Source organism: Odocoileus virginianus, chromosome 20, assembly GCF_023699985.2.
Source record: "Odocoileus virginianus isolate 20LAN1187 ecotype Illinois chromosome 20, Ovbor_1.2, whole genome shotgun sequence".
Taxonomy (NCBI): Eukaryota; Metazoa; Chordata; class Mammalia; order Artiodactyla; family Cervidae; genus Odocoileus; species Odocoileus virginianus.
In genome coordinates, this window is record NC_069693.1 from 26,614,109 (window position 1) to 26,638,590 (window position 24,482).

Consider the following 24,482-nt stretch of genomic DNA (forward strand, 5'->3'; position numbering starts at 1 on the left):
TGTGCGAAAAGCTGGGGCAGGGTGCCTTGATCTTTCCCATCACCGGGGCCAAGATGCTGACTCACTGTGGGACTGTTAACTTGATGCGAGCTGAGACCCCGGGCCTCTCGTGGAGACCTGAGCAACTCACCGAACCTTCCGTCAGATTCCTGGACTACGAGAAGATCATGTGAGGAGTAAAGAGCCCACACGAAGATGCCTGGCCGGGAGTAAGTGTGCGGGCATCGCTGCTGTAACCTGTAGACGCAGGATCCACGTGGTGTGTGGGACCACTCTGTGCTGATGCATCACACCTGACAGCGTTGCTCTGGGTGTGTAAGGTTTTTATCAAACACACACACTCCAAGCAGGAAGTCAGTCTGGTTTAATCCATGATGGCTTTTTTCAGGATAGGAGATTCACATGCAAGAGAAGAAGAAAAGACTACAAATGCCCAAAACATGGGTCCAGAACTTTGGCTCATTCACAAGGTCTCTTGGGTCACAGGAAATGCCACTGAAGAAGCTGCTTTTGTGTTTAAAAAAAAAAAATCATACATAAAGTTACAAAATCCTACTGAAGATATATGCACAGCATAAGGTCCTTAGGTGAACACAGAAGGCACGTCTCACCCCTCATGTGGGTCAGGTGTCCAGAAGTACATTGTCCTGAGGGCCTGGGAGCCACTCACCTGCTGACGGCCCTGGGGAAAGAGAGGGCTGGGCTGGGCCTGCCCAGCTGCCCCAGGCGCTGTCGCTGCCACTTGTCACTTGGAGCCTTCAATCTTTTGGACCTGGTAAGCTAGTCTACGAGCTTTGCTTTGCAACAGTCATACACCCAGAATAGACCGGTCACCTGAAGTCATGGTCATGGTCTCCAAAAGTGTGAGGTGGGCAATGGGACCTACTCTCCCCTAGGTCACAGGATAAAGGCTAGTTTTCTCCCTGCTTCAAGAATGAAGAGGGAACTGGTGCTCCTTGAACAAAAGAATTTTTGGAAGGATCATTCTTGACAGTGCCTGGCGTGAGCAGGGGCCCCAGCCGCAGACGGAAACCACTGGGGCCCAGGGCTTGGCCCTGCGGCAGTCTTTATCTTGCTTCTCTTGCCCACACCCGCCACAGCATGAAGGGCCCCCTGTGATGGGGTAACAAGGCTCTATCTGCTCTGTCCCCGTGCTTATTTTTGGCAGAGAGGTTAAAGGGCTTAAGGTTGTAGGGGCAGAAATGAGAAAGGGCGGAATATTCACAATGCCCTCACAGCAGAGAGGCTGGACAGTGCTAAGCCAAGGGGTGCCACTGTGAATATGGGGCTCAGGAATGTTGCCTGGGGCTGTAAGGAGGCCTGCTCCATCACCAGCTCCCACTGCTGCTCGAGAAATCACAGCTTCCCTGGCCACACTCTGGCCGGCCTGGTCAAAAGGTGCAGGAGTGGAGGCCTGCATGGCTCAGGTGCCAGGGCAGGGCAGGTCTTCAGTCGGAGTCAGAGTCGGAATTCTCTTCTGAAAGGAAAGCAGAGAGGACGCTTGGCAGTAGTTCTGGGGCCAGTGGTACTGAGAGCCAACTCCAGGGAGGCGCTGTCGGCTGGACCCTGGGCTCAGGCCACAACAGCTGATGGTGTTGTCCGCCTGGTGTGGGGACTGTGAGTGCCTGGGACCCTCTAGGTTGCAGCAGAAGGAGGCGGGGAACCCAGATGCCCCTTCCTCTGGGGCCCCAGGCCCTCCCAAATCTGCCTGGCTGTTCTCACTGCAGGTGGCAGGCTTATATATCTGCGCTCTGTCCCCCCGCCTGCAGTAGGGCTGGCTGTTGTCCGAGAAACTAAAACATACTGGAAAAGCAGGAAGCTTGTTTTTAGCCATTTCAGTCTCCCCTGCCCCAGGAGTTTCAGTGTCACCTGCCTGGGACAGCAGGCCCTCAGTGGGAAGATGGCCCGTGAAAGCCCCCTTGTCTCTGTCCAGCCCTGTGTCACTGCTGATCCTCACAGGGCATGACCACCTGTTCCAGAGAAGCACCTCACCTGGACGGGGCACCTGCCCTTTACAGTCTGTGGTCCTCACTCCCCCTGCCCCATTTATTTTGCCCGCACACTCCTACACATCTATCAAAACCCAGCTCTAGAGTCACCTCCACGGCCTTCGAGCTGGCCCGTAGGAGGGGCGCTCCCTCAGCTGCTTCATACCCCCCGTGAGCTCTCGTTTTTGCTGTTACAGTTGATGACGTCCACTTGGGTTCCTCCTGCTCCCTGTTTGTGCCGTGCGTGTACACCACCGCTCTATCTCTGGGTCTGATTCCTGCCCTCTCAATCCCTGAGGGCAGGTAGTTAGCCTGCCCATCTGCACATCCCTAGGGCCCAGCACACGGCAGCCTCAGCAGGTGTTTGGGTCAACAGATGCTGACAGAAGGGCTGGGAGGGATCAGGGACACCAGGCTTGGGGGGAGGAGTTGTGCTGAGCCAAACATCCGATTTACTCACTTGCAGGGAGCTGGCATCTGTCTGTCCATTTAAAGCCTGCCTGGGAGTTTGGAGAGGGACAGGCAGGTGAACAGCTTGGGCCCTCCATCCCAGATCGGCTCCTGGGCTTCCCTGCATTTCTGTGTTGGAGCCTCCACTGCCTCTCCAGGTCCCGCCCCTCTGGGCAGGGACCTCTACCTCCTCTGATGGCCTCCCCGGGCAGGAAAGCCCCATGCCGTGGCTGAGGAAGCCCTGAGAGATCACAAGCTCCCAACTGGCTTGGTCCCTCTGGGCATGTCCCTCAAGGGCCCCCCTGTGCTGCACATGTACCCCAAGGATGTGACGTGTTGGTATGGGTGCTGTCGCGGATGGAAAAACCAGCCAGCCAGCTTGCAGGTTTCTTCTTTCTTTTTAAGTTAGGTAATGGCACAACAGCCATTCTGAGCTGAAGGATGGCTGGAGGTGGCCAGAAAGTCTGTGGCACTTTTTCCTGAATATAAAGAATATCCATCCTTGGATAAAACAAGCCCAAGCTGCCCTGTACTTGCCTGGGTGCTGTGGATAAGAGCTTGGCTTGCTGGTCTTTAAGCTGGGGGGCAGGCAAGACTGGAGACTGGGGGGCTACTCTGGGACCGGTGGCCATTCTGCAGCCCCAGGACAGCATCCAGGAGTGGTCTCATGAGGCGAGGACGTGCCGGGGTGCCCTCAGCATGCCCTTCCTGGAGAGGCTGAAGCCCCAGAGGGGACCAGTTTTTTTTTTTTTTTTTGATGATGATGATACAATAATAATGAAAGAAGTGGGCATAATACCCACTTATTAAGCATCTACTTTCTCCCTAAACTTTCTTCTTAGTACCAGATTTTAAAACAGAGTTCCATGTTTTGAGGGCTTATGATGTGTTAGACATGGCACTAAGTGCTTTAAAGTCTGAGCATTTTTCATAAGGACCAACTTTCAAAATTCCAAGCACGCTCTAAGGCCTCCTCTTGCCTGGAATATTCTTCCCCCTACTTATCCCCAGGGCTTGCTTCTTCCCCTCTTTTCCTCAGAAAGGCCTTCCTCCACCAGCCACCAGCCACCACTCCATCCCTTTTCTCTCCCTGATTCTACTTAAGTTTTCTTTATAGGACTTCTCACTAGCAGGTGGCACATTTATTGCTATTTTTATTGTTTGCCTGGGTGCCCTGCTCAGTTGTGTTAAACTCTTTGTGACCCCAGTCCGATAGCCTCCTCTGTCCGTGATATTTTCCCTGCAAGAATACTGGAGTGGGTTGCCGTTTCCTCCTCCAGGGGATCTTCCCAATCCAGGAATCCAGCTCACGTCTCCGGCATTGGCAGGCGGATTCTTACCACTGAGTCACCTGGGAAGCTCATTGTTTGTGTAAATTTCCTACTAAAAGGTTAAGCTTTGTGAGGACAAGGAAGCAAGTGCCTGGGAAACAGTAAGTGCTCAGTAAGTTTGTTGAATGAATGTCTCACCGAGCCTTAGGTGCAGTTATGATCCCATTTTACAAGGGAGTAAACTGAGGCACGCAGATCGCATCACTGGCTTTCATACACAGGGTGAGTGGCACAGGCGGAATTTAACCCAGGCAGTAAGTCCTCAATATATACCAAGCAATCGTAATTACTACCCTCTTACTCTGTGTCAGGTTTTGAGCTAGGAGCTTGTCCCTGAGTTGTCTCGCACAGTTTTAGGAATAACCCGCGAGGGCGGCCCTGTCCGGACCCGGCTTTGCAGAGGCGGAAGCCGGCAGTGGAGGTCTCTCCGCAATCAGGAGCGGGGCGGGTATTCGGCCCGGACCGCTGCCTTGCCATCAGCGCCTCCCGGGGGCCTCGACTGGCTTTCCAGCCGCGGCCCGTGGCTCCTCCCCACCAGGACCCGGCGCTCACCCCGGGGCCGGGGTCTGGATCTTGAGCCCACAGCTCCGCTACCATCTCGGTGTGCAGAAACTCGAACAGTGCCGGGTCGGCCATGCGCGGGTCTCAGTCGCCTAACAACCGCCGGGGACCAGTTTTATCATCAGTGCCACATGAAGAGATATTAGAACCAGGCTGTGAACACACTTCCTGCCCGCGAGGAGAGAGGAAATGTTCTTACTCCAGCCTTAAACTAGCCAAGTGCCCCCAAGGGAGGGCAGGGTCCCCGCAGAGACCGTTCCAGGTGACGAGCCCGGTTAGCTGGTGGAACCCACAGGGTGGCCACTCACCTTCTGCCTTGTCAGCTGTGGTCTCGTGTGCAGAGTCCCCTTGTTTGAGGAATTTGGCCACGTCGTTAAAGATCAGGTAGAAGTCAATGGCAAACACGATGGTGGCAAAGAATCCAAACACCTGTGGGAGACAGGGGCGGGGTGGACGGCACATGTCGGCAGGAACGGGGAAGGCTGCTCCGGGCAGCTGCTGCCCCATTCCCATAGCTTGTCTTCATCTGCTTGGATAAGCAGCTCAGAAATGGTAAGCACAGACCCCTCCCGTTAATGACAGATAGGAAATCGAGCTGTTAATTTGGTTTGGCCAACAGCCTTTCCAAATTCTGGGCCAAGTAAGTCTTCAACCAGAGGACTGTGACGTTGCTGAGATCCACGATGAAAGGCCAAGTTACCTCGGCAGAAGTAGACTGTGCCCAAGGAGCTAGAAGGGGAACCCACTTAGGAGTGGGGTGAACGTGAGTGGGGAACCCCTCTTCCCAGAGGTTGGGGAGCAACTCACCCCGGCTGCTTTGGAAGCCCCATCTGGGTATTTGGCCACGGCTGTGATGGAGATGGCGAAATAGATGAGGGCCGCTGTGACACAGCGAAGGAAGTCCTGGGGAGACAGGGGTGCAGTCGCACGGCTGTGAGCTCCCTGGCATGGGGCACACAGTGTGGGAAAGCAGCCACAGGGAGCTGAGGCAGGGCAGAGGGGCTCAGAAGGGCAGTGTGTGCCAAGGACAGGGCTGGAATCCCACTGTCAGATCCGGGACATAGGCGGGGCCCCCAGACCAGCATCCATGCACTCCCCGTTCCAGGCCCCACCTGCACACCCTGGTCCTCCTCCAACTTCTACTCCTGCCCTGTCCAGGTGCTCCCTGCCTGCCCTTCTCTGACAGGTGGACAACAGGGTATGGACCAGGCTGCAGCCCACCCTGGGGCCTGGCCCAGATGCAGACTGCCCCATCTGGTGGGGAGGGAGAAGTTGGAAACCTTGTCACCCGCTCCCTCTGGCTCTCCAATAGCGAGGGCTGGTCACTGGCCTTGCTATGCCACATGCTTGTGGCAGTTTCATTTTTGTACCATGGTTTGCACCTACTGATCCCTAAAATGGAGACAGGGGAGAAAGCTGGAGACCAGGGTTCAAGTGTTTCAAGTGTACCTTTGCTGTCCCTTCTCACTCATTTCATACAGCAAAGTCCAGGGAGGGTTTCTGGGCCTTCCCAGGTGATAAAATGAGTTGCCAGATGGCTGAGATCTGGGGGAGCCCTGCAAGTCCTCAGTTAACCGGCCCTGCCCCTTATGGAAATGGCTAGAATTCCTGCGGCCAAGGCTCTTTCCGAAAGGCCCAGCTGGGAGCACCAGCGCCACCTGATGGCCAAGGGTGAGAATGCCATCTGGGTTCACAGCCTCACAGAGGGACCCTGGAGGCCCTGGAGGCCCAGGAGGCGGGCAACCTGCTCTGGGTCCCCTGGCTGCTGCATTGTGAGGCCTGGATCATTCAAGGCCAGGCCTACCCAACAGGTTCCAACTAGCTCCAAACGGCCTCCAGTGACTTGAAGGGAGGGTGAGGGCCAGCCAACCCCTTCCTCCTGGGGCCCCAGCCCTCACCATCATGGGCCAGCACAAGCCCTGCCACTTGTCGTTCAGCTGCATGGCATCAGCAAAGAGGAAGCAGAGGGCCAGCAGGAACTCCAGCAGGGGCGCCGTGAGGAAGGCAGATGCTGAGGACGCCACATAGCAGACGAAGATGATGAACGAGAGACCCTGGGAGGCGAGGGAGGGAGAGGTCAGGGGCTGTGCACAGCCCCACCCGGCAGGCAGGAAGAGAGGTGGCTTCAGCAGGGAGTGACCTGCCCAGCTCTGCAGCCGTAGGGTTAGAACCCACACGGTGCTGCCCCCAGTGCCTCTGGGCATGGCCCTGCACCCCGACTCGGGCTAGCTCCCGACCAGGACCCAGTGAGGAAGCCCCAGCCTCTCACGGCGTCCAGTCCCCCTGAAGGCTACCTCCCCGCCACCCACCTTTGAGGCTCTGTGGCAGAATCCACCCAACCCAGATGGTGCTCCACAGGGGAGAATCAAACCTATGCCCTCTCAAAGGCAGTCAACTGAGCAAGAGCCAGTTTCTGAAAATTACACCCCAAACTCAAGATCTGCTTTTCAATGAATGAAGAATTTACATGAAAAACAGGACACAAATCTGGCATTTTAGTTAATAATATGCCTGCTGAAGTATTCAAGAATTGAAACGTACCAATGTCTGCAATTTACTTTGGATGCACCAAAAATAAAACGGATTGGACTCCTCTGGTGGTACAGTGGGTAAGAATCTGCCTGCCAAAGCCGGGGACACTGGTTCGACCAGCGTATTCCTGGGCTTCCCTTGTGGTTCAGCTGGTAAAGAATCTGCCTGCAATATGGGAGATCTGGGTTCGATCCCTACGTTGGGAAGATACCCTGGAGAAGGTAACAGCTACCCACTCTAGTATTCTGGCCTGGAGAATGCCATGGACTGTATAGTCCATGGGGTCGCAAAGAGTCAGCCAGGTTGCAAAGAGATATGAGAGAAAGTAAGTAGCAAATAAGGCAATGTGTTACCAACTGTATAATTGGTGGGCATATGTTTTTGCTGTATATTTTCAAATTTTCATAATAAGGAATAAACATCCAGAGGGAGAGGGAGTGGTAACACTGACACTGCATGGCCTGCTGCATCACTGGTTCAGCCTTTGTGAAAGGAGGGGCAAGGTGTCATGAGGAACTGACTGAGAATGAGATGTTCGCTGCAGCCTTTGCAACTGGTGCTGGAGGATGCCGAGGCCCGTTAGCTCTGCAGACCATGCCCTGGGAAGTGCAGACGGGGTTGATGGGGCTGTTCACAGGGCCAGGGCCTGACGAGGCTTGTGAGAGCTCCTCACCACCACCCGTGCATCCAGTGCTGTTCACAGCCCACTTTGCAGATGAAAAGAGTGAGGTTCAGAGAGATGAAGTGGCTTGCTCATTGTCATACAGCTAATAAAAGGGCATCAGAATTTGAACTCTGGTCTGGCTGACTCCACGTGTGGAGTTTTTAAGCAATCCTGCTCCGTGGTTGCTGGCTCTTTTCCATCCTGCTTTCGGTCACTCTGGCTGTGTTTGAGCACATCCATGGCTGAGTAGCTCAGAGCGGGGTCTGGGGGGCTCGGTAGGGATGGCACCCAGATGCCCCTCAGGGGGCACCATGGTGACTTCAGATGAAAGCTGCGGAACACGGGCGTCTGCTCTGAACATGACAATGGAGGTAGCTGAGCCCAGCTTGAACAGATGGGAAACTAAGGCACAGAGATGTGTTGAGAGGCTGCTGGGGCCTCCCAAGAACACAAGGCCATGGGACCCTGGCCCAACCCTATCCTCTACTTCCTGTGCCAAAGGCTGTTATCTGTGGCCCTCATTTTCCTTTCCCCTCCCCCCAGAGCCTGATTCTGGGGATCCCCCTTTTGATTCTGTTCCTCATTCCCTGGATCCCTGGTGGCAACTTCCTCCTCCTTCCTGCCCATGTCAGCCTCCCACTTGCTTGGGCCTGGGGGCAGCCAGAGGTGACCTGAGGAGGCAGGAGTGATCTCAACTGGCTCCCCTTGCCTCTTCAGTGCCCATCCCTCATCCGTCCTTCCTCCCCTCTTCATCCACCTGCACCTAGGATCTTGGTGCCCAGTTTTGCCAAGGGTCTCCTCTACGCTCTGGCCATCTCTCCTCAACCATGAGAAGGGTCTGAGCCGGGTGTGTTTGGGGTCCCCTCAGTGGGCCGTGGACTCAAGGCTTCTCTCCACAAATGTGGCTCCTATCAGTCTGCAAAGTGGCCAACCAGGAGGTGACTCCCAGTAGTGTGAGCTGAGTCCACGATTGGGGTGCCTCATGTGGGGAGTTGGACAGGTGCTGGCCTTGTGACCTCTGAGCTGACCCCAGAGGCAGAGGAGGTGGTAGGACTGACGCCTGCCATCTGACCCCTGAGAGCCCAAAGGAGAGGTGGGGACAGAGTCCTCCTCCCTCTGATCCCTCCTGTTCTCAACCATGCTGTCACCTGACTCGCAACTGATCTAGGTCAAATCCCCTAGACGCTGGGGCCTCAGCTTTCCCATCTGCAAAGTGGGAATAATGACAGGGGTTATCAAATTGCTGGAGATCCAAGTAACAAGTGTGTCTGTCTCATCCCGCCTCCCAGCTAGGCGTCTTCCTTCCCTCCCCTCCACGGAGGCCCAGCTCCAACCCCCAACCCCACAGGCCGACAGTGCGAGGGGTTTTCAGAGTGTCCCAAAGACAAAGGGCTGACGTGCCTGGGTGGGGGGTGCGGGAAGAAGGAAGGAGCTCAGCGGGGGTGGGACGGCTGGGGCTGGGTCCCAACGAGGGCTGGCAAGGGGCGGGGGATGAAGTCATCCCCCCCCCCGCCGCCCCCCCGCAGTCTGGGTGGGGGTAGGCTCCTGCGCGCCCCCCAACCTTGTGGCCCGGGCCGCACCCAATCCCGGGGGGTACCCCCTCCCGGCTGGCGGGACTCCACTCTGGCTTCCGCCCAGCAGCTCGAGGCCAGGCCGGTCCTCCCTGCGCCCCAGGAAGTGAGCCAAGGAGCAGTGGGCCCACCCTGGGTCGCAAAGGGCCGATGCCTCCCGGACCCCGCCGGGGCGTGGCGGGAGGTTTTGCGGAGCGGGGTGCCTGTGAGGGAGGCCTGAAGATGCGGGGATGCAGCCCGTCCCAGGGGCTCAGAGAAGGCGGAGGCGCCGGAGGTCACACAGCGCCGGGCTGGGTTCCCCGGGGTCCGGCCACCGAGTCGGTGAGCCCCCTCCCCGGGCTCCCCTGCGGCCCCCGCATCGCCTGCGACCGGCGCGCGGCTCAAGCTTCAGCGAGCCCATCCCAAACGGGAGAAGTTTGCCCAACTCAGCCTAACTCTGCGGGGCTGCAGGAGGGGGCGGCCCCCGGGGGCTGGGCTCCGCCTGGAGGGGGGCCGTGGGCGCCGCACTCACCGTCTCCGCCAGCAGGAGGCGGCCTTTGAGCGAGCAGAGGAAGTCGCGCGCCGGCAGGAGGGCGCGGAGCCCGGGAAGGGCCGCGCTGGGCTGCGAGCGGCCCGCGGGCTCGGGGTCCGGGTCGGGCTCCGGGTCTGGGGGCCACATGGCGGCGGCGGCGGCGGCCGATGCTGAGACTCGGCCTCGCTCCCTCTCACCCTCGCTCCCTCTCACCCTGCGCTCGGGAGGGAAGCGGAAACCCCGACTGTGCGGAAGGAGAGCGGGGCCAGACTCGCAAGGCGCGGGGGCGCATCCCTGCCGCTCCGCCCCCGCCCCGCCCCTCCTCCCTTCCTGTGCGCTCCTCGCCTCCTCGCCTGCAGCCGTCCTCCCTGAGTCCTGCCCCCTCCTCTCCTCTCTCCCCTCTTCCGCCCGCCTTCCTCCTCCTCCGCCCCTCCTACCCCTCGGACCTCAGCTGCCCGCACTCCTGCAGCCCGCGCTGGCAGGGGGCTTCCTCAGACCCCGCCTTCTCCCCTCACCCCTGTCCTGGCAGCCGGAGACCTTCTTATTGCCGCCCCCAACTCTCTGTCGGAGCTCTCAAACCACCCCTCCTTGCCCAGAAGATGGTCGGCTTTCGCTGTCTCCCGTCTAACTTCCTGCCCATGCGTGCTGGGGACCCAGGAACTTAGGCCTTCAAAGAGAGAGACTACTCTCTTGTCTTCCTGCGGCTTTGACCCCCGCGGTCAGCTCCCTGCCCCACTCCCTCTCTCTCTCCGCTGGCCACCCCACCCCTCTTTGGCCTGCCCAGCCTCCTGGAGTTTCTTCCTTGGCTGCCCCAGCCCTGGATTCGGCACCCCCCCCCCCTCCCCCCGGCCCCCACGCATCTTCATCCTGGGAGGACTCCATACTTAGACCTCGGAGCCCCAGCCCCTTCACAGCACACACACATGTCTCCATGGAGTTCAGTGTGACCAAAACCCCGCCCAAGACATTCTTAATACGCCTGAGCCTCTGCAATGGGCTGTGCCAATTGCCCTTCTACCCCTAAGAGCCAGTGACCCGCCCATCTTCACCTCCTAAAGCTTTCTTGTATGTCTGTCCATGTTTTAACCACCACAGCCTCCACTAGACTTCAGACAACACCTGTCTTCTTCCTGGACTGTTGTGAGGGTGTCTTTTCTTTTTTAGTTTTTTTGGCATGTGGGATCTTAGTTCCACACCCAGGGATTAAACCCTCACCGCCTGCATTGGAAAACAGCCTTAACCGCTGGACCACCAGGGAAGTCCTGTGAGGGTGCCTATAGGGGGCCTCTCTGCTTTCTCTCTTTGGAGACAGAGGGATGCTTAAGTCATCCATCACAGTTGCTTCCATGTCCTCACCTGCAAAGACCTTGATAGCTTCCCATCTTGCTTGGGGTCTTGGTATAGAGTTAAAACAGCCCTTGCTACCCTTTCCTCTGTCTCTCCCACCTGTAGAGCTGATTATCTCCTCCATGCTGTTTCTTGCAAAGGAATCTTTGTAAATGCTGACCCCTCTGCCTGGAATCAGATAACAAAGAAGAGAAATGTTATCTGATTAACTCTTTATTCTTCTGTGATCATAACCACATTGTCACTGTCTCAAAGGAGACTTCTGGACCTTCCCAGCTAGGTAAGAGTCATTGAATCATTTATTTATTCATTCCACACCAGTGCTAGAAGCCCAAGAGGCAGGGAAACCCCAGATTTGTTTGAGGGGGGAGGGTGGGTGGGTAAAGGTGTCCAGAGAATCCTGAGTAAGATGATTCTTGGTAATAAACGAGTGGCTGGTTCAAAGTGCAGCCAAGCAGCCTGTGTGGAAGAAAGGACTGAGCTAAGAGCTGGGGGGAGAAGATGAATCAGACAAGAGGAGGAGCCAGACTGTAGAAGACCAGGCCTTGGGGTTTAGATTTTACTCCAAGTTCTCTGGGAGGTGGTCAGGTGAAGATTAGAGAAATGAACTTATTTATGAAACAGAAAAGACTCAGACATAGAGAACAGGCTGGTGGTTGTCAAGGGGGTGGAGGAGAGATGGATTGGGAGGTTGGGATTATCTGATGCAAACTATTATATATAGAATAAATAAACAAGAAGGTCCAACTGTATAGCACAGAGAACTATATTCAATATCCTTTAATAAAGTATAATGGAAAATAATATGGAAAAAATATATATGCCTGTATAACTGAATCACTTTCCTGTACAGCAGAAAAACATTGTAAATTAGCTTTATTCAATTAAATAAAAAATTAAAAAAAAAAGTTAAACAGAGATCTACCATATGACCCAGCCATTTACCCAAGAGAAATGAAAGCATACATCTCTACAAAGGCTTGTAGACGGATGTTTGTGGTAAGCCTATTTTTAATAGCTCCCACTGGAAATCACCCATGGTCCATCAGCAGGTAAAGGAGTAAACTAACCATGGGATGTTTATGCAATGGCACACTTCTCAGCAATAAAAAGAAATAAATGATTGACACATGCAGCAACAGGGATGCATTTTGCAAATATTGTGTTGAATTAAGAAAGTCAGACCCAAAGGGATGATAATTTTGAATCCATTTTTGTGAAATTTTAGTACAGATGAAACGAACCTGTGGTGACAAAAGTCAGATCTGTGGTTACCTGGGGGCATGAGGAAGCTTTCTGGGTGCTGGAAATATTCTTTATTTTGACTGGGGCGATGGTTTTACAGGAACTTATATTTGTCAAAACACACCAAACTGGACACTTAAAATGGGCGCATAGGATTTCATGTAACTTATATCTCTTATACTGAAGGGGTTCTGAGGAAAAAGAAAATATAGGGACTGAGTAGATTGGCTGAGACGGCCCACGAGAGGGCAAGCAGAGACAGGTGGGTGCCCTTGCGTGGGGTGACCTGTGACCACTGTGCATCCCCTGGCAGGCTCTGAGCTTCCCAGGGGCCTGTCATCATGGCCTGCCCCCTCCCAGAACCCGTCACACAGGATGCACTAAGAAATGTCAGCTGTTGAATGAAGTGGGGTGGCCCTTCTCCTTTTATATTTGTTGTGTAAGGAATATTTTCTCCTTCCCTTATTTATCTTAACTTATTCTTCAGGTTATAATTAAACACCATCATGTTTAATTTTGTTGGTTACACAGTTCCATCTTTGGCCATTAGGACCTGTCTCCTTCAGGTGGGAGCCTCTATATCTAACGTGCCCCATGTACTTTCCCCTCTACTTCTTCTTTTTTTGGGGGGGGGCATGTTGAGAAGCATGTGGATCTTAGCTCCCCCGCCAGGGATCTAAGCTGCAGTGCCCCCTGCAGTGAAAGTGTGAAGTCCTAAGCACTGAACTGTCAGGGAAGTCCCATCCATGTTCTTATTTCTTGATGCTATAAGATGCTTCGGGTTTTGCAAAGCATAAAAAAAAAAAAAAAAAAAAAAAAAGATGCTTCGGGTTCATTTTATATTCTCCCCATCCCAATCCTAGGATCAACTGTTCTTCTAAGAAGCTAAAAGTGCTTTTTAGTGGAGAATGGTGTTTAGCAACCGAGATCTCTTGGGACAGTCTTAATTTGCATTTCTCTAGTTATGAGTGGATCAAACTTGAGTTTTTTACATGTGGAAGAGCCACTTGCATTTCCTTTTCTGAGAACCAACTTTACACATCCTTTGCATATTTTTCTATTAATTACTGGTTTAAAAAATTGATGTCTAAGAGTGTATATATTCAGGAAATTAATCTTGAATGTTAGTTATGAGTATTTTTTCTGGTTTGTCAATTGTCTTTTACTTGGCTTTTTTGCCACACAGGTTTTTTTTCCTTTAGAACCTGCTGTTTTTCTCCCTGAATCTATAAACATAGTGAATGACAGTATTAGGCTTCCTGATGCTCACCATCTTTACATCTGTGTAATGTGCCTTTCTTAGTCATGGTGTTTTTCCTCTTTTGATATGCTGCTGGATTCACTTTATTAGTACTTTACTTGGGATTTTGGCCAATTTTTCATAAATAGAATTGACCTCTAATTTTTGTTTCATTTTTTGTGTTATCCTTTATTTTGCTTGATGAAGAGATTTAAAGCCGTAATTTTTTTTCTCTGAGAATAACTTCAGATACATCCCCAAAATGTTGCTCTAGTTTTCAATCCATTTCCAGCTAGCTGGTTGTTTCAATTTCAAGTTCTTCTTTAATCCAAGAATAACTTTTAAAAGGTGTTTTTAATGAGATAAATTTTGGACTGTACTTTGTGGTTAGTTTCTAATTTTATTTATTTTATTTAGAGACTAGTTCTATATGTTCTGCTTTTTATAATTTGTATTTGTGTCCTAATAAATAGTCAGTTTTTGTACATGTTCCATGAGTATTTATTTTTATTTTATTTTATTTTTTTGAATCCTAAGCATCTTTACTAGAAGACCAAAAGCAAAAGCTCAAGACCCAGGCAGAGTTTTAAGGAAGCCTTTCAATGTGGCCAGGCCCCTGCATCAGGATCATTACATCCATGCCGACTACAGCTCTGCCAGCCTGGGCAGTGAGGAGGAAGGAACCTGGGAGCCAGCAGGCAGACTGCTGTGGATGGGCAGGGGTGGTGAGCGATGACTGCCCATGGCCTGGGGTCTGCACAGAGCAGTAGGAACTGAGGTGGGGCGGGCTGCTTCAGGAGACTTTAATGTGGTTCCTTTCTGAAAGTGCTTCCTTAAAGGCAAATTAAGGATTTCTTTTTAAAATATGCCATGACAGGACAAACCTAACAGAGATGTCAACATCGTGTGCAAAGAACTTACCAATGTGACTTTCTCAAACGAATGACTTGTCTTAAAATGATCTTCTGGGAAGCTTTTTGAGTGGGCCTGAGAAAGACGTCATCAGTATTATTCACACACTATAGATAAATTTTAGGAGAAGTGTGACTTTAGGTCAAGCACGCATTTCCACAAAAGCAACAGTCCATTTAGGAGGTGACAAGGCAGGCCAACTTTCGCTGAGCTGGTGGTCTGCTGGCTTCTTCCATATTAACTTTAAGAAGATAGATTAAATCTCAAAATGCAAAACTGGACACCAACTGTACCCAGACTTGCAACCACGGGTGCTGGGTCCCAGGCACATCCCCGGATGGAGCAAACTACGTGGCTAATCACGCGACGTTTATTGTTAACATGCTCCAGGACGTGTGGGGAGGGACCACAGGGAGGCGAATGGAGACACAGGGGACTCAGAGACTGAGATCCTGGCCAGGATGCTGACAGGTTCCCTCTGCTGTGTCTGGAGCTCACGTGATCATCTGTTCAGTATCCAGCTACAGTATTCGGTCCACCTGACTGCACTCGTGGTGCCCAGGTCCCTGAAGGTAGGGGGCATGGACCCTGCCAGCAGAAGTGGACCTGGACCAAGGTCTGTCACTCCCAGAGTCCTGCTGGCCGCCTCTCCTGGCAAGAGCCCCACGTGCAGCATGTAGAAGCTGATCTTGCCTCTAGTCATGGAGTAGCCCAGCTTGGCCTCATTGTTGATGAAGGACATGAGCCCCACATAGGTCTCAATGAGGAGTGGACACTCCAGGACCAGCACACCGCCTTCCTGGCCTGGCAGAGGACTTTCCTTCTGGGCTTTCTTGACAGCTTGGATTAACAGAGCCTTGAAACCATCCAATTGGCACAGAGAGGCTGTCTTCTCGTCCACACCAGCCATCGGGTGTTCTATGAATGTGGTGTACGGCACGCTAGTGGACCACGGGTTCCATCTGCTGATGAAGGACGGGCGGCTCTGCTTGTCCCACTGGATGCGAATCCCAAAGCCTTCTCGCTTGTTGAGCGATTTCGGGGGAAACTGGAATTCTCCGTAGGAGATGGTGTCCACTGCGTTTAAGGCCACCCTGACCACCTGCTGGCACTGCAGGCTGATGAAGTCGTATTTGCAGATGAGGAGCGCCTGGTCGGTGATGAGTACCAGTCGCTCCTTTTCGTTGTTCCAGTGATCAATCTCGGTCAGCAGCCACATCCCCTGGATGTCTCCGTCCTCCACCGGCCGGACCACTACGCGGATCTCCTCCACCGCCTGCTTGATGGTGCCGGGCCGGAACACGAAATACTCCTTGACGCGGGCGCGGCGTGTGGGGTCGTGGACGCTGAGCGGCCACAGCGTCTGCCGCAGCGGCGTGCCCGCCCGCGGACGCCCCCCGCCACCGCCGCCACTACTCGGCCCGACCTCCTCACCGGCCGCCAGCAGCGCTGTGGGGCTCGTGCCCGCCGAGTCCACCGAGTCCCGCAGCTGCAGCATGACCGCGCCCGCAGCCGAGCGACCCCGGACCGGACCCCACAAGGCCGCAGTAGCAGCAGCCACCGCCGCCTCCACCTCCGCCGGACCCTCGGCCCCGCCCCCTCCATGAGTATTTAAAAAGACTGAATACTGAATACAGACACAGACGTAGAGAATGGACTTGTGGACACGACCAGTGGCAGGGAGGAAAAGCTGGGACGAACTGAGAGTAGTACTGATGTATGCACACCACCATGTGAAACAGAGAGCTAGTGGGAAGCTGCCACATAGCACAGGGAGCTCAGCTGGGTGCTCTGTGATGAGCTGGATGAGCTAGGATGATGAGCTAAGATGGGATGGCGGTGAGGGTGGGAGGGGAGCTCAAGAGGGAGGGGATATATGTATACATATATATACATAGTTGAAGCTCACAGGCCTTGAAAGTGAGCTTGTGGTGCACAGGCTTAGTTGCTTGGCAACATATGGAATCTTCCCGGACCAAGGATGGAACCTATGTCCCCTGCATTGGCAGGTAGATTCTTATCCACTGCACCAATGGGAAAGTCCAGTTTAACTCTTTTTGAGTTAAAATTTTGCTTTTGAGTTTGAGTTAATATTTTGCTTTCCTTGATGAAAGATAATTTCACTGGATATAGTATTCTGGATTGGCAGTTAATTTCTTTCAGCACTTGAAAAATGTGCCACTTCCTTCTGGGTTCCATGGTCTCTGATGAGAAATCCTCAGACATTCAAATTCTTGTTTTCCTAAAAGTAGTGCATCATTTCCCTCTGGCTGCTTTCAAGATTTTTTTTTTCTTTATTTTTAGTTTCAAAAAAGTTATGATGTATCTGGGCATGGATTTTAAAAATTTATTCTATTTGGAATTTGCTGAACATGAAATTGTAAATTTATGTCTTTTGCCAATCTGGGGAAGTTGTCAGCCATCACTTTTTCAATTTTTTCTGCCACACTTTCTCTTCAGTTCAGTTAGGTTCACTTAGTCATGTCTGACTCTTTGTGACCCCATGGACTGCAGCACATCAGGCCTCCCTGTCTATCACCAACTCTTGGAAATTGCTCAAACTCATGTCCATTGAGTCGGTGACACCATCCAACCAACTCATCCTCTGTCATCCCCTTCTACTGCTTTCAATCTTTCCCAGCATCACGGTCTTTTCCAATGAGTCAGTTCTTCACATCAGGTGGCCAAAATATTGGAGCTTCAGCTTTTGCATCAGTCCTTCCAACAAATATTCAGGACTGATTTCCTTTAGGATTGACTGGTTTGATCTCCTTGCTGTCCAAGAGACTCTTAAGAGTCTTCTCCAACACCACAGTTCAAAGCCATCAATTCTTTGGTGCTCAGCTTTTTTTTTTTTTTGGTGCTCAGCTTTCTTTATGGTGCAACTCTCACATCCATACAAGACTACTGGAAAAACCATAGCTTTGACTGCATGGACCTTTGTTGACACAGTAATATCTCTGCTTTTTAATATGCTGTCTAGTTGGTCATAGCTTTTCTTCCAAGGAGTAAGCATCTTTTAATTTCATGGCTGCAGTCACCATCTGCAGTGATTTTGGAGCCCAAGAAAATAAAGTCTGTCACTGTTTCCATTGTTTCCCCATCTGTTTGTCATGAAATGATGGAACCGGATGCCATGATCTTAGTTTTTTGAATGCTGAGTTTTAAGCCAGCCTTTTCACTCTTCTCTTTCACTTTCATCAAGAGACTCTTCACTTTCTCTTCTCCTATTTATACAAATGTTAGACCTTTTGGAATTATCTCTAACGTCCCTGAGACACTCTTCTTCTTCTTTTTTTTTAATCTTTTTACTCCCTTTTGCGAAACACAATTGTTTCTACTGAACTTTTTGCAAGTTCACTGACTCTTCTGTTATCTCCTCCAATCTTCTATTAAGCCCATTGAGTGAGTTACATATTTTGATTATTGTTATAAGTTTTAAATTTTCCTCTTCTTTTTAAAAAAATCTTCTATTTCTTCTCTAAGACTTTCCATTTATTTCATGTATTATTATAGCATGGTTATAATGTTCTCTCTAAAATCTTTGTCTAATCCTCCTAACATTTGTGTTATTCTTAGAATTATTATCTGTTGATTGCCTTTTCCTTCATGAGACATTGTCTGGTTTTCATACATCAAGTATGTGAATGTAACAAATGCCAGTGAATTGTTCACTTTAGAACGGTTAATCTTATATTATGTAAACTTTACCTCAATAAAAATTTTAAATAGTCCTTTTTAAAAAGGAAAAAGTACTGATACTATGCATTGACAAAAGTTGAAAACATGCTAAGGAAGCGAAGGAGACACAAAAGGTCACATATTGTATGACTCCATTTACATGAAATACCCAAAGTAGTCAAATCCATAAAAACAGAAAGGAAGTTAGTGGTTGCCAGGGGTTGGGAAGAGGAAGGAATGGGGAATGATGCCTTAATGGGTACAGAGCTTCTTTTTGGAGTGATGAAATAATTCTGCAACTAGATCTGTGTTGATGGTTGCAGAACACTGTTCATGTACTAGATGTCACTAATGATAAATTTTATGTGTATTTTACCATGGATTTCAAATTGATATGTCTAAGGCTGAGGTGCAGTTCGTTTTTCATGTTCTTCTTTTGCTTTTTTTAAATAAGCAAATAAAGGATTAGACAAAAGAAGTTTCTCTTAGAATTTAAAAAAACTTTTTTTGTTGTATTGTCCTTTTTATTTTTTAAAAATGTATTTATTTTTGGCTGCTCATCGCTGTGCATGGGCTTTCTCTAGTTGCAGTGAGCGGGGGCCACACTTCAGTTGTCGCACAGGCCTCTCATTAGGTGGCTTGTTGCAGAGCATGGGCTTCAAGGCTCATGAGCTGGGTATTTGTGGTGCACGGGCTTAGCGTGTGTGGAATCCACAGCATGTGGAATCTTTCTGGACCAGGGATGGAATCTGTGTCCCCTGCATTGGCAGTCGGATTCCCAACCACTGGGCCACCAGGAATGTCCTATGTTTTAATTAATTAATTTATTTTTTAGCAAACGTTTGTCAGTGGTAATCTTTAAGAGTCATTACCTGGGGTGGAGGGGATGGAGATTTTTATTTGCTTTCTCACTTAATTGCTAATTCCCTCCAATTTTGAAGCTACTGCTTGTCTTCTAATATTCAGGGTGACCTTTGATATTTCCTATTGTCCTCTTGTCGGTAACAAGAGACTGTTTCTCTCACTCAAAACTTGAAGGATTTTCTTTCAGTCAGTTCAGTTCAGTTGTTCAGTCATGTCGAACTCTTTGCAACCCCGTGGACTGTAGCGCACCAGGCTTCCCTGTCCATCACCAACTCCTGGAGCTTCTCAAACTCATGTCCATTGAATTGATGATGCCATCCAACCATCTCATCCTCTATCATCCCCTTCTCATCCTGCCTTCAATCTTTCCCAGCATCAGGGTCTTTTCCAATGAGTCAATTCTTTGTATCAGATGGTCAGCATCTATCTTTAGAGTTCCCATATTTCACCAAGAAATGATGTGAAGATCCTTTTCCAGTAAACTTGCTCACCACCAGGTGGCCCCTTTACATCAGAAGACTAGCTTTTGTATTAATATAACAATGTTTTCCTATTGTTTCTTTGTTTTCTCCCCCCCCCCACCTTTTTTTTTTTTTCCCCTGTTCACACCTTCTGGTATCTCTTTTAGATGATTGTTGAACCTCTTGAATTTATCCTCCCTGTCTCTCTTAAGTTCTTCTAAAATAATCTCTTTGGCTTTTTTGCTTTACTTTCTGGGAAATTTCCTGGACTTAATTTTTCCAGAGCACTGATCTTCCATTGCATCCAACCTTCCTGTTTAAAAATGTTCCTCCCACCCCCCAGAAAAACTGTTAGCTTGTTGCCCTTTTACACTCTTTTTTTTTTTAATTAAAAAATGAGTTTCATCAGTTATTGAATTTTATGTTAATAGAATTATGCAGTATGTACTTTTTTGTATCTGGCAAATTTTGTCCAACATTTCATGAGATTCATCCTTATTGCATGCAACTGTTGATGCTTTATGGCAATCATCATGTGACTAGACCACAGCTTACTCATTCTAATGTTACTAGTGTTTTGGCTAGTCTCTTGTTTGGGGCTATTATGAATTGTGTTATTAGGCTAGTCAATGCCTTTGTGGTAAATAAATATTTTCTGTTGAACATATGCTTAGGAGGGGAATTGCTGAAGTTTTTTGGGGGGAGTATGAAAAGTGAAAGTGTTAGTCACTCAGTTGTGTCTGTTGCTTTGCATTCCCACCAGGCTCCTCTGTCCATGGAATTCTCCAGGCAGGAATACAGGAGGGGTTACCCATTCCCTTCTCTGTGTATATAAATACTCAATAAACATTCATTAACATGCTTTGGAAAAATGTACAAAAAATTAATACCCTATCAACTGAGATATCTGGTGGAAAAAAACAGATTTTCATATCCATTACAGTCTTTCTTGTTTTATGGACACAGCATCCATATTTCTTCTTTTTTTTAAAATATTCATTTGGCAGTGCTGGATCTTAGTTGCAACATGCAAGATCTTTAGTTTCAGCATGCAAACTCTTAGTTGCAGAATATGGAATCTAGTTCCCTGACTAGGGATTGAACCCCGGCTCTCTGCATTGGGAGTTCCAAGTCTTAGCCATTGGACCCCCAGGGAAGTCCCCATTTTTATTCTGAATGTACTCAATAGGATTTTTCAGAATCTACATTGCTACTAGTTCCATAGGTGATATGCGCACTCCCAGGCTGTTCCTGGCAGATACCTGGTGTGGTTTTGCTCTGAAGGGGCATCTTCCTGCAGTCTCTGGTGACCACATCCTTGACTTGGGGTCCTCTTTTCAGCAAGACAAGTGGCTGCCAGTGTATTGTACCTTCTCTGATTAGGTGTGGAAACACTTGCTTCCGAGAGCCATTGCCAGGGGTTGAGAGGAGTGGCTACACAGAGAAGTTTAGGAAGGTCCACCCTTTTCCATTGGATTATGACCACATTCATATTTATCTTATGCTTTTAAAATAATATTTACTTATTTAGCTGAGCTGGGTCTTAGTTGTGGCATGTGGGCTCTAGTTCCCTGATAGGGACCAAACGCAGACCTCTTTCATTGGGAGTGTGGAATCTTAGCCTCAGGACCACCAGGGAAGTCCCTAGCTTATGCTTTTTGATAAAATTTACCTATGATGAACCACACAGATCTTGAGTATATAGTTGGATGTTTTAACAAATGTATACACCTGTGTAACCAGTTCCTCCAATTAAGATATAAAGCTTTCTCATGCTCCCAAAAGCTCCTTCCTGCTCCTTCATAATCTGTCTCCATTCTCCACCTCCTGAGGGAACTACAGTTTCCATTTCTTTCATTATATTTTTCCTTGTTCTTTTTTTTTTCCATTTATTTTTATTAGTTGGAGGCTAATTACTTCACAGTATTGTAGTGGTTTTGCAATACATTGACATGAATCAGCCATGGATTTACATGTGTTCCCCATCCCGATCCCCCCTCCCTCCTCCCTCCCCATCCCATCCCTCTGGATCTTCCCAGTGCACTAGCCCTGAGCACTTGTCTCATGCATCCAACCTGGGCTGGTGATCTGTTTCACCCTTGATAGTATACTTGTTTCAATGCTGTTTTCTCTGAACATTCCACCCTCGCCTTCTCCCACAGAGTCTAAAAGTCTGTTCTGTATATCTCTCTTTTTCTGTTTTGCATATAGGGTTATCATTACCATCTTTCTAAATTCCATATATATGTGTTAGTATACTGTAATGGTCTTTATCTTTCTGGCTTACTTCACTCTGTATAATGGGCTCCAGTTTCATCCATCTCATTAGAACTGATTCAAATGAATTCTTTTTAACGGCTGAGTAATATTCCATGGTGTATATGTACCACAGCTTCCTTATCCATTCGTCTGCTGATGGGCATCTAGGTTGCTTCCATGTCCTGGCTATTATAAACAGTGCTGCGATGAACATCGGGATACACGTGTCTCTTTCAGATCTGGTTTCCTTGGTGTGTATGCCCAGAAGTGGGATTGCTGGGTCATATGGCAGTTCTATTTCCAGTTTTTTAAGGAATCTCCACACAGTTCTCCATAGTGGCTGTACTAGTTTGCATTCCCACCAACATCCTTGTTCTTTTTTTTATTGAAGTCTAGTTGACTTACAATATTATATTACTTTCAGGTGTATGTATTAAATGACTTAATATTTTTATAGATTATCCTCCATTTAAAATTATTATAAAATATTGGCTTTATCCCTTTTGTTGTAAAATATATCCTTGTAGCTTATTTATTTTATAAGCTTAAATTCCCTCCCTCTATCTTGCTCCTGGCCGTGTCTCATACCCCAGTGGTAACCATTAATTTGTTTTCTCTATTGGGAGTCTGTTTTGTTACATTCATTCATTTTGAAATTTATTTTTTAATTTTTTAAATTAATTAATTAGTTGTACTTTAGGCTGTGCTCAGTCTTCGTTGCTTTGCAGGCTTTCCCTAGTTGCACAGTTGCAGACAGTGGGAGGTGCTCTCTAGTTGAGGTGCACGGGCTTCTTCTTGTGGTGGCTTTTCCTGTTTCAGAGCACAGGCTCCAGGTGCATGAACCTAGTAGCAGCCGCTTGCTGGCTCTAGGGTGCGAGGGCTGGCCAGTTGTGGCTTGAAGGCCTTGGAATGTGCAGGCTTCAATAGTTGTGGCACACATGCTTAATTGCTCCTCGACGTGGGCACTCTTCCTGGACTACGGATCAAACCTGTGTCCCCTGAGTTGGCAGGTGGATTCTTATCCACCGTGCCACCAGGGAAGTCCTGTTGACTTTTTCAATTACACTGATAAGTGATAACATACAGTATTTGTCTTCCTCTGACTTATTTTACTAAGCACAATATCCACTGTGCTATGTGCTTAGTTGCTCAGTCCTGTCTGATGCTTTTGTTTTGTTTTTTTTTTTATTGAAGGATAGCTGTCTGACTCTTTGCAACCCCATGGACTATAGCCTACCAGGTTCTTCTGTCCATGGGATTGTCTAGGCAAGAATACTGGAGTGGATTGCCATGCCCTCCTCCAGGGATCTTCCCAACCCAGGGATCAAATGCAGGTCTCCCACACTGCGGGCGGATTCTTTACTGTCTGAGCCACCAAGGAAGCCCTGATATCCACTATGTTGTTGCAAATAGCAAAATTTCATTCTTTTTACAGCTGAGTAATATTCCATTGTGTATATATATATGAGTGTGTGTGTGTATGTCTCTGTGTGTGTATACATAAATATCTATTTAGATCTTTTCAGTTCAGTCACACAGTTGTGTTCAACTCTTTGTGACCCCATTGACTGCAGCATGCCAGGCTTCCCTGTCCATCACCAACTCCCAGAGCTTGCTCAAACTCATGTCCATTGAGTCGGTGATGCCATCCAATCATCTCAACCTTTGTCATCCCCTTCTCTTCCTGCTTTCAATCTTTCCCAGCATCATGGTCTTTTCCAATGAGTCAGTTCTTTGCATCAGGTGGCCAAAGTATTGGAGCTTCAGCTTCAGCATCAGTCCTTATAACGAATATTCAGGACTGATTTCCTTTAGGATTGACTGGTTTGATCTTCTTGCTGTCCAAGGGACTCTCAAGAGTCTTCTCCAACACCATAGTTCAAAACCATCAATTCTTCAGCACTCAGTTTTTTTTTTTTATGGTCCAGCTTTCATATCTGTACATGACTACTGGAAAAACCATAGCTTTGACTAGATGGACCTTTGTTGGCAAAGTACTGTCTTTGCTTTTGAATATGCTGTCTAGTTGGTCATAGCTTTTCTTCCAAGGAACAAGTAACTTTTAATTTCATGGCTGCCGTAATCATCTGCAGTGATTTTGGAGTCCAAGAAAATAAAGTCTGTCACTGTTTCCATTGTTTCCCTATCTATTTGCCATGAAGTGATGGGACAAGATGCCATGATTTTAGTTTTCTGAATGTTGAGCTTTAAGCCAGCTTTTTCACTCTCCTCTTTCACTTTTATCAAGAGGCTCTTTAGTTGCTCTTCACTTTCTGCTATAAGGATGGTGGTATCTGCATATCTGAAGTTATCGATATTTCTCCTGGCAATCTTGAGTCCAGCTTGTGCTTCATCCAGCCTGGCATTTCACATGAAGTACTCTGCACAGAAGTTAAATAAGCAGGGTGACAATATACAGCCTTGACGTGCTCCTTTCCCAGTTTGGAACCAGTCCATTGTTCCATGTCTGGTTCTAACTGTTGCTTCCTGACCTGCATACAGATTTCTCAGGAGGCAGGTCAGGTGGTCTGGTATTCCCATCTCTTGAAGAATTTTCCAAAGTTTGTTGTGATCCACACACTCAAAAGCTTTAGTGCAGTCAATGAAGCAGATGTTTTTCTGGAATTCTCTTGCTTTTTCTATGATCCAGCAGATGTTGGCAATTTGATCTCTGGTTCCTCTGCCTTTTCTAAGTCCAGCTTGAACATCTGGAAGTTCTCTGTTCATGTACTGTTTGTTGCAACCTAGCTTGGAGAATTTTGAGCATTACTTTGCTAGCATGTGAGATGAGTGCAATTGTGTGGTAGTTTGAGCATTCTTTGGCATTCCCTTTCTTTGGGATTGGAATGAAAACTGACCCTTTCC

The 24,482-nt window shown here is 49.0% G+C and overlaps 2 protein-coding genes across 2 annotated transcripts; both read right to left on the minus strand.

The window, feature by feature from the left end:
- Positions 1 to 347: 347 nt before the first annotated feature.
- On the minus strand, positions 348 to 9,909 carry CMTM3 (CKLF like MARVEL transmembrane domain containing 3). The gene is made up of 5 exons (XM_020884901.2): positions 9,609 to 9,909; positions 6,229 to 6,384; positions 5,138 to 5,233; positions 4,639 to 4,759; positions 348 to 1,477 (listed from the first exon to the last, which is right to left on the minus strand). The coding sequence occupies exons 1-5, from the start codon at positions 9,753 to 9,755 to the stop codon at positions 1,449 to 1,451; spliced, it is 549 nt and encodes a 182-aa protein (XP_020740560.1). The 5' UTR covers positions 9,756 to 9,909; the 3' UTR covers positions 348 to 1,448.
- A 4,322-nt stretch (positions 9,910 to 14,231) lies between these two features.
- On the minus strand, positions 14,232 to 15,942 carry LOC139029907 (tumor protein p63-regulated gene 1-like protein). The gene has a single exon (XM_070451194.1). It carries the CDS (start codon positions 15,848 to 15,850, stop codon positions 14,855 to 14,857), a length of 996 nt encoding a protein of 331 aa, XP_070307295.1. The 5' UTR covers positions 15,851 to 15,942; the 3' UTR covers positions 14,232 to 14,854.
- Between the last annotated feature and the right edge of the window lie 8,540 nt (positions 15,943 to 24,482).

Coding starts and splice junctions, on each gene's coding strand:
- CMTM3 (XM_020884901.2), bottom strand. CDS start 9,755: ATGTGGCCCCCAGACCCGGAGCCCGACCCGGACCCCGAGCCCGCGGGC. Junction 5,234..6,228: donor GCTTGTGCTGGCCCATGATG/GTGAGGGCTGGG, acceptor CTGTCTCCCCAG/GACTTCCTTCGCTGTGTCAC. Junction 1,478..4,638: donor CACAGCTGACAAGGCAGAAG/GTGAGTGGCCAC, acceptor CTTTCCTTTCAG/AAGAGAATTCCGACTCTGAC.
- LOC139029907 (XM_070451194.1), bottom strand. CDS start 15,850: ATGCTGCAGCTGCGGGACTCGGTGGACTCGGCGGGCACGAGCCCCACA.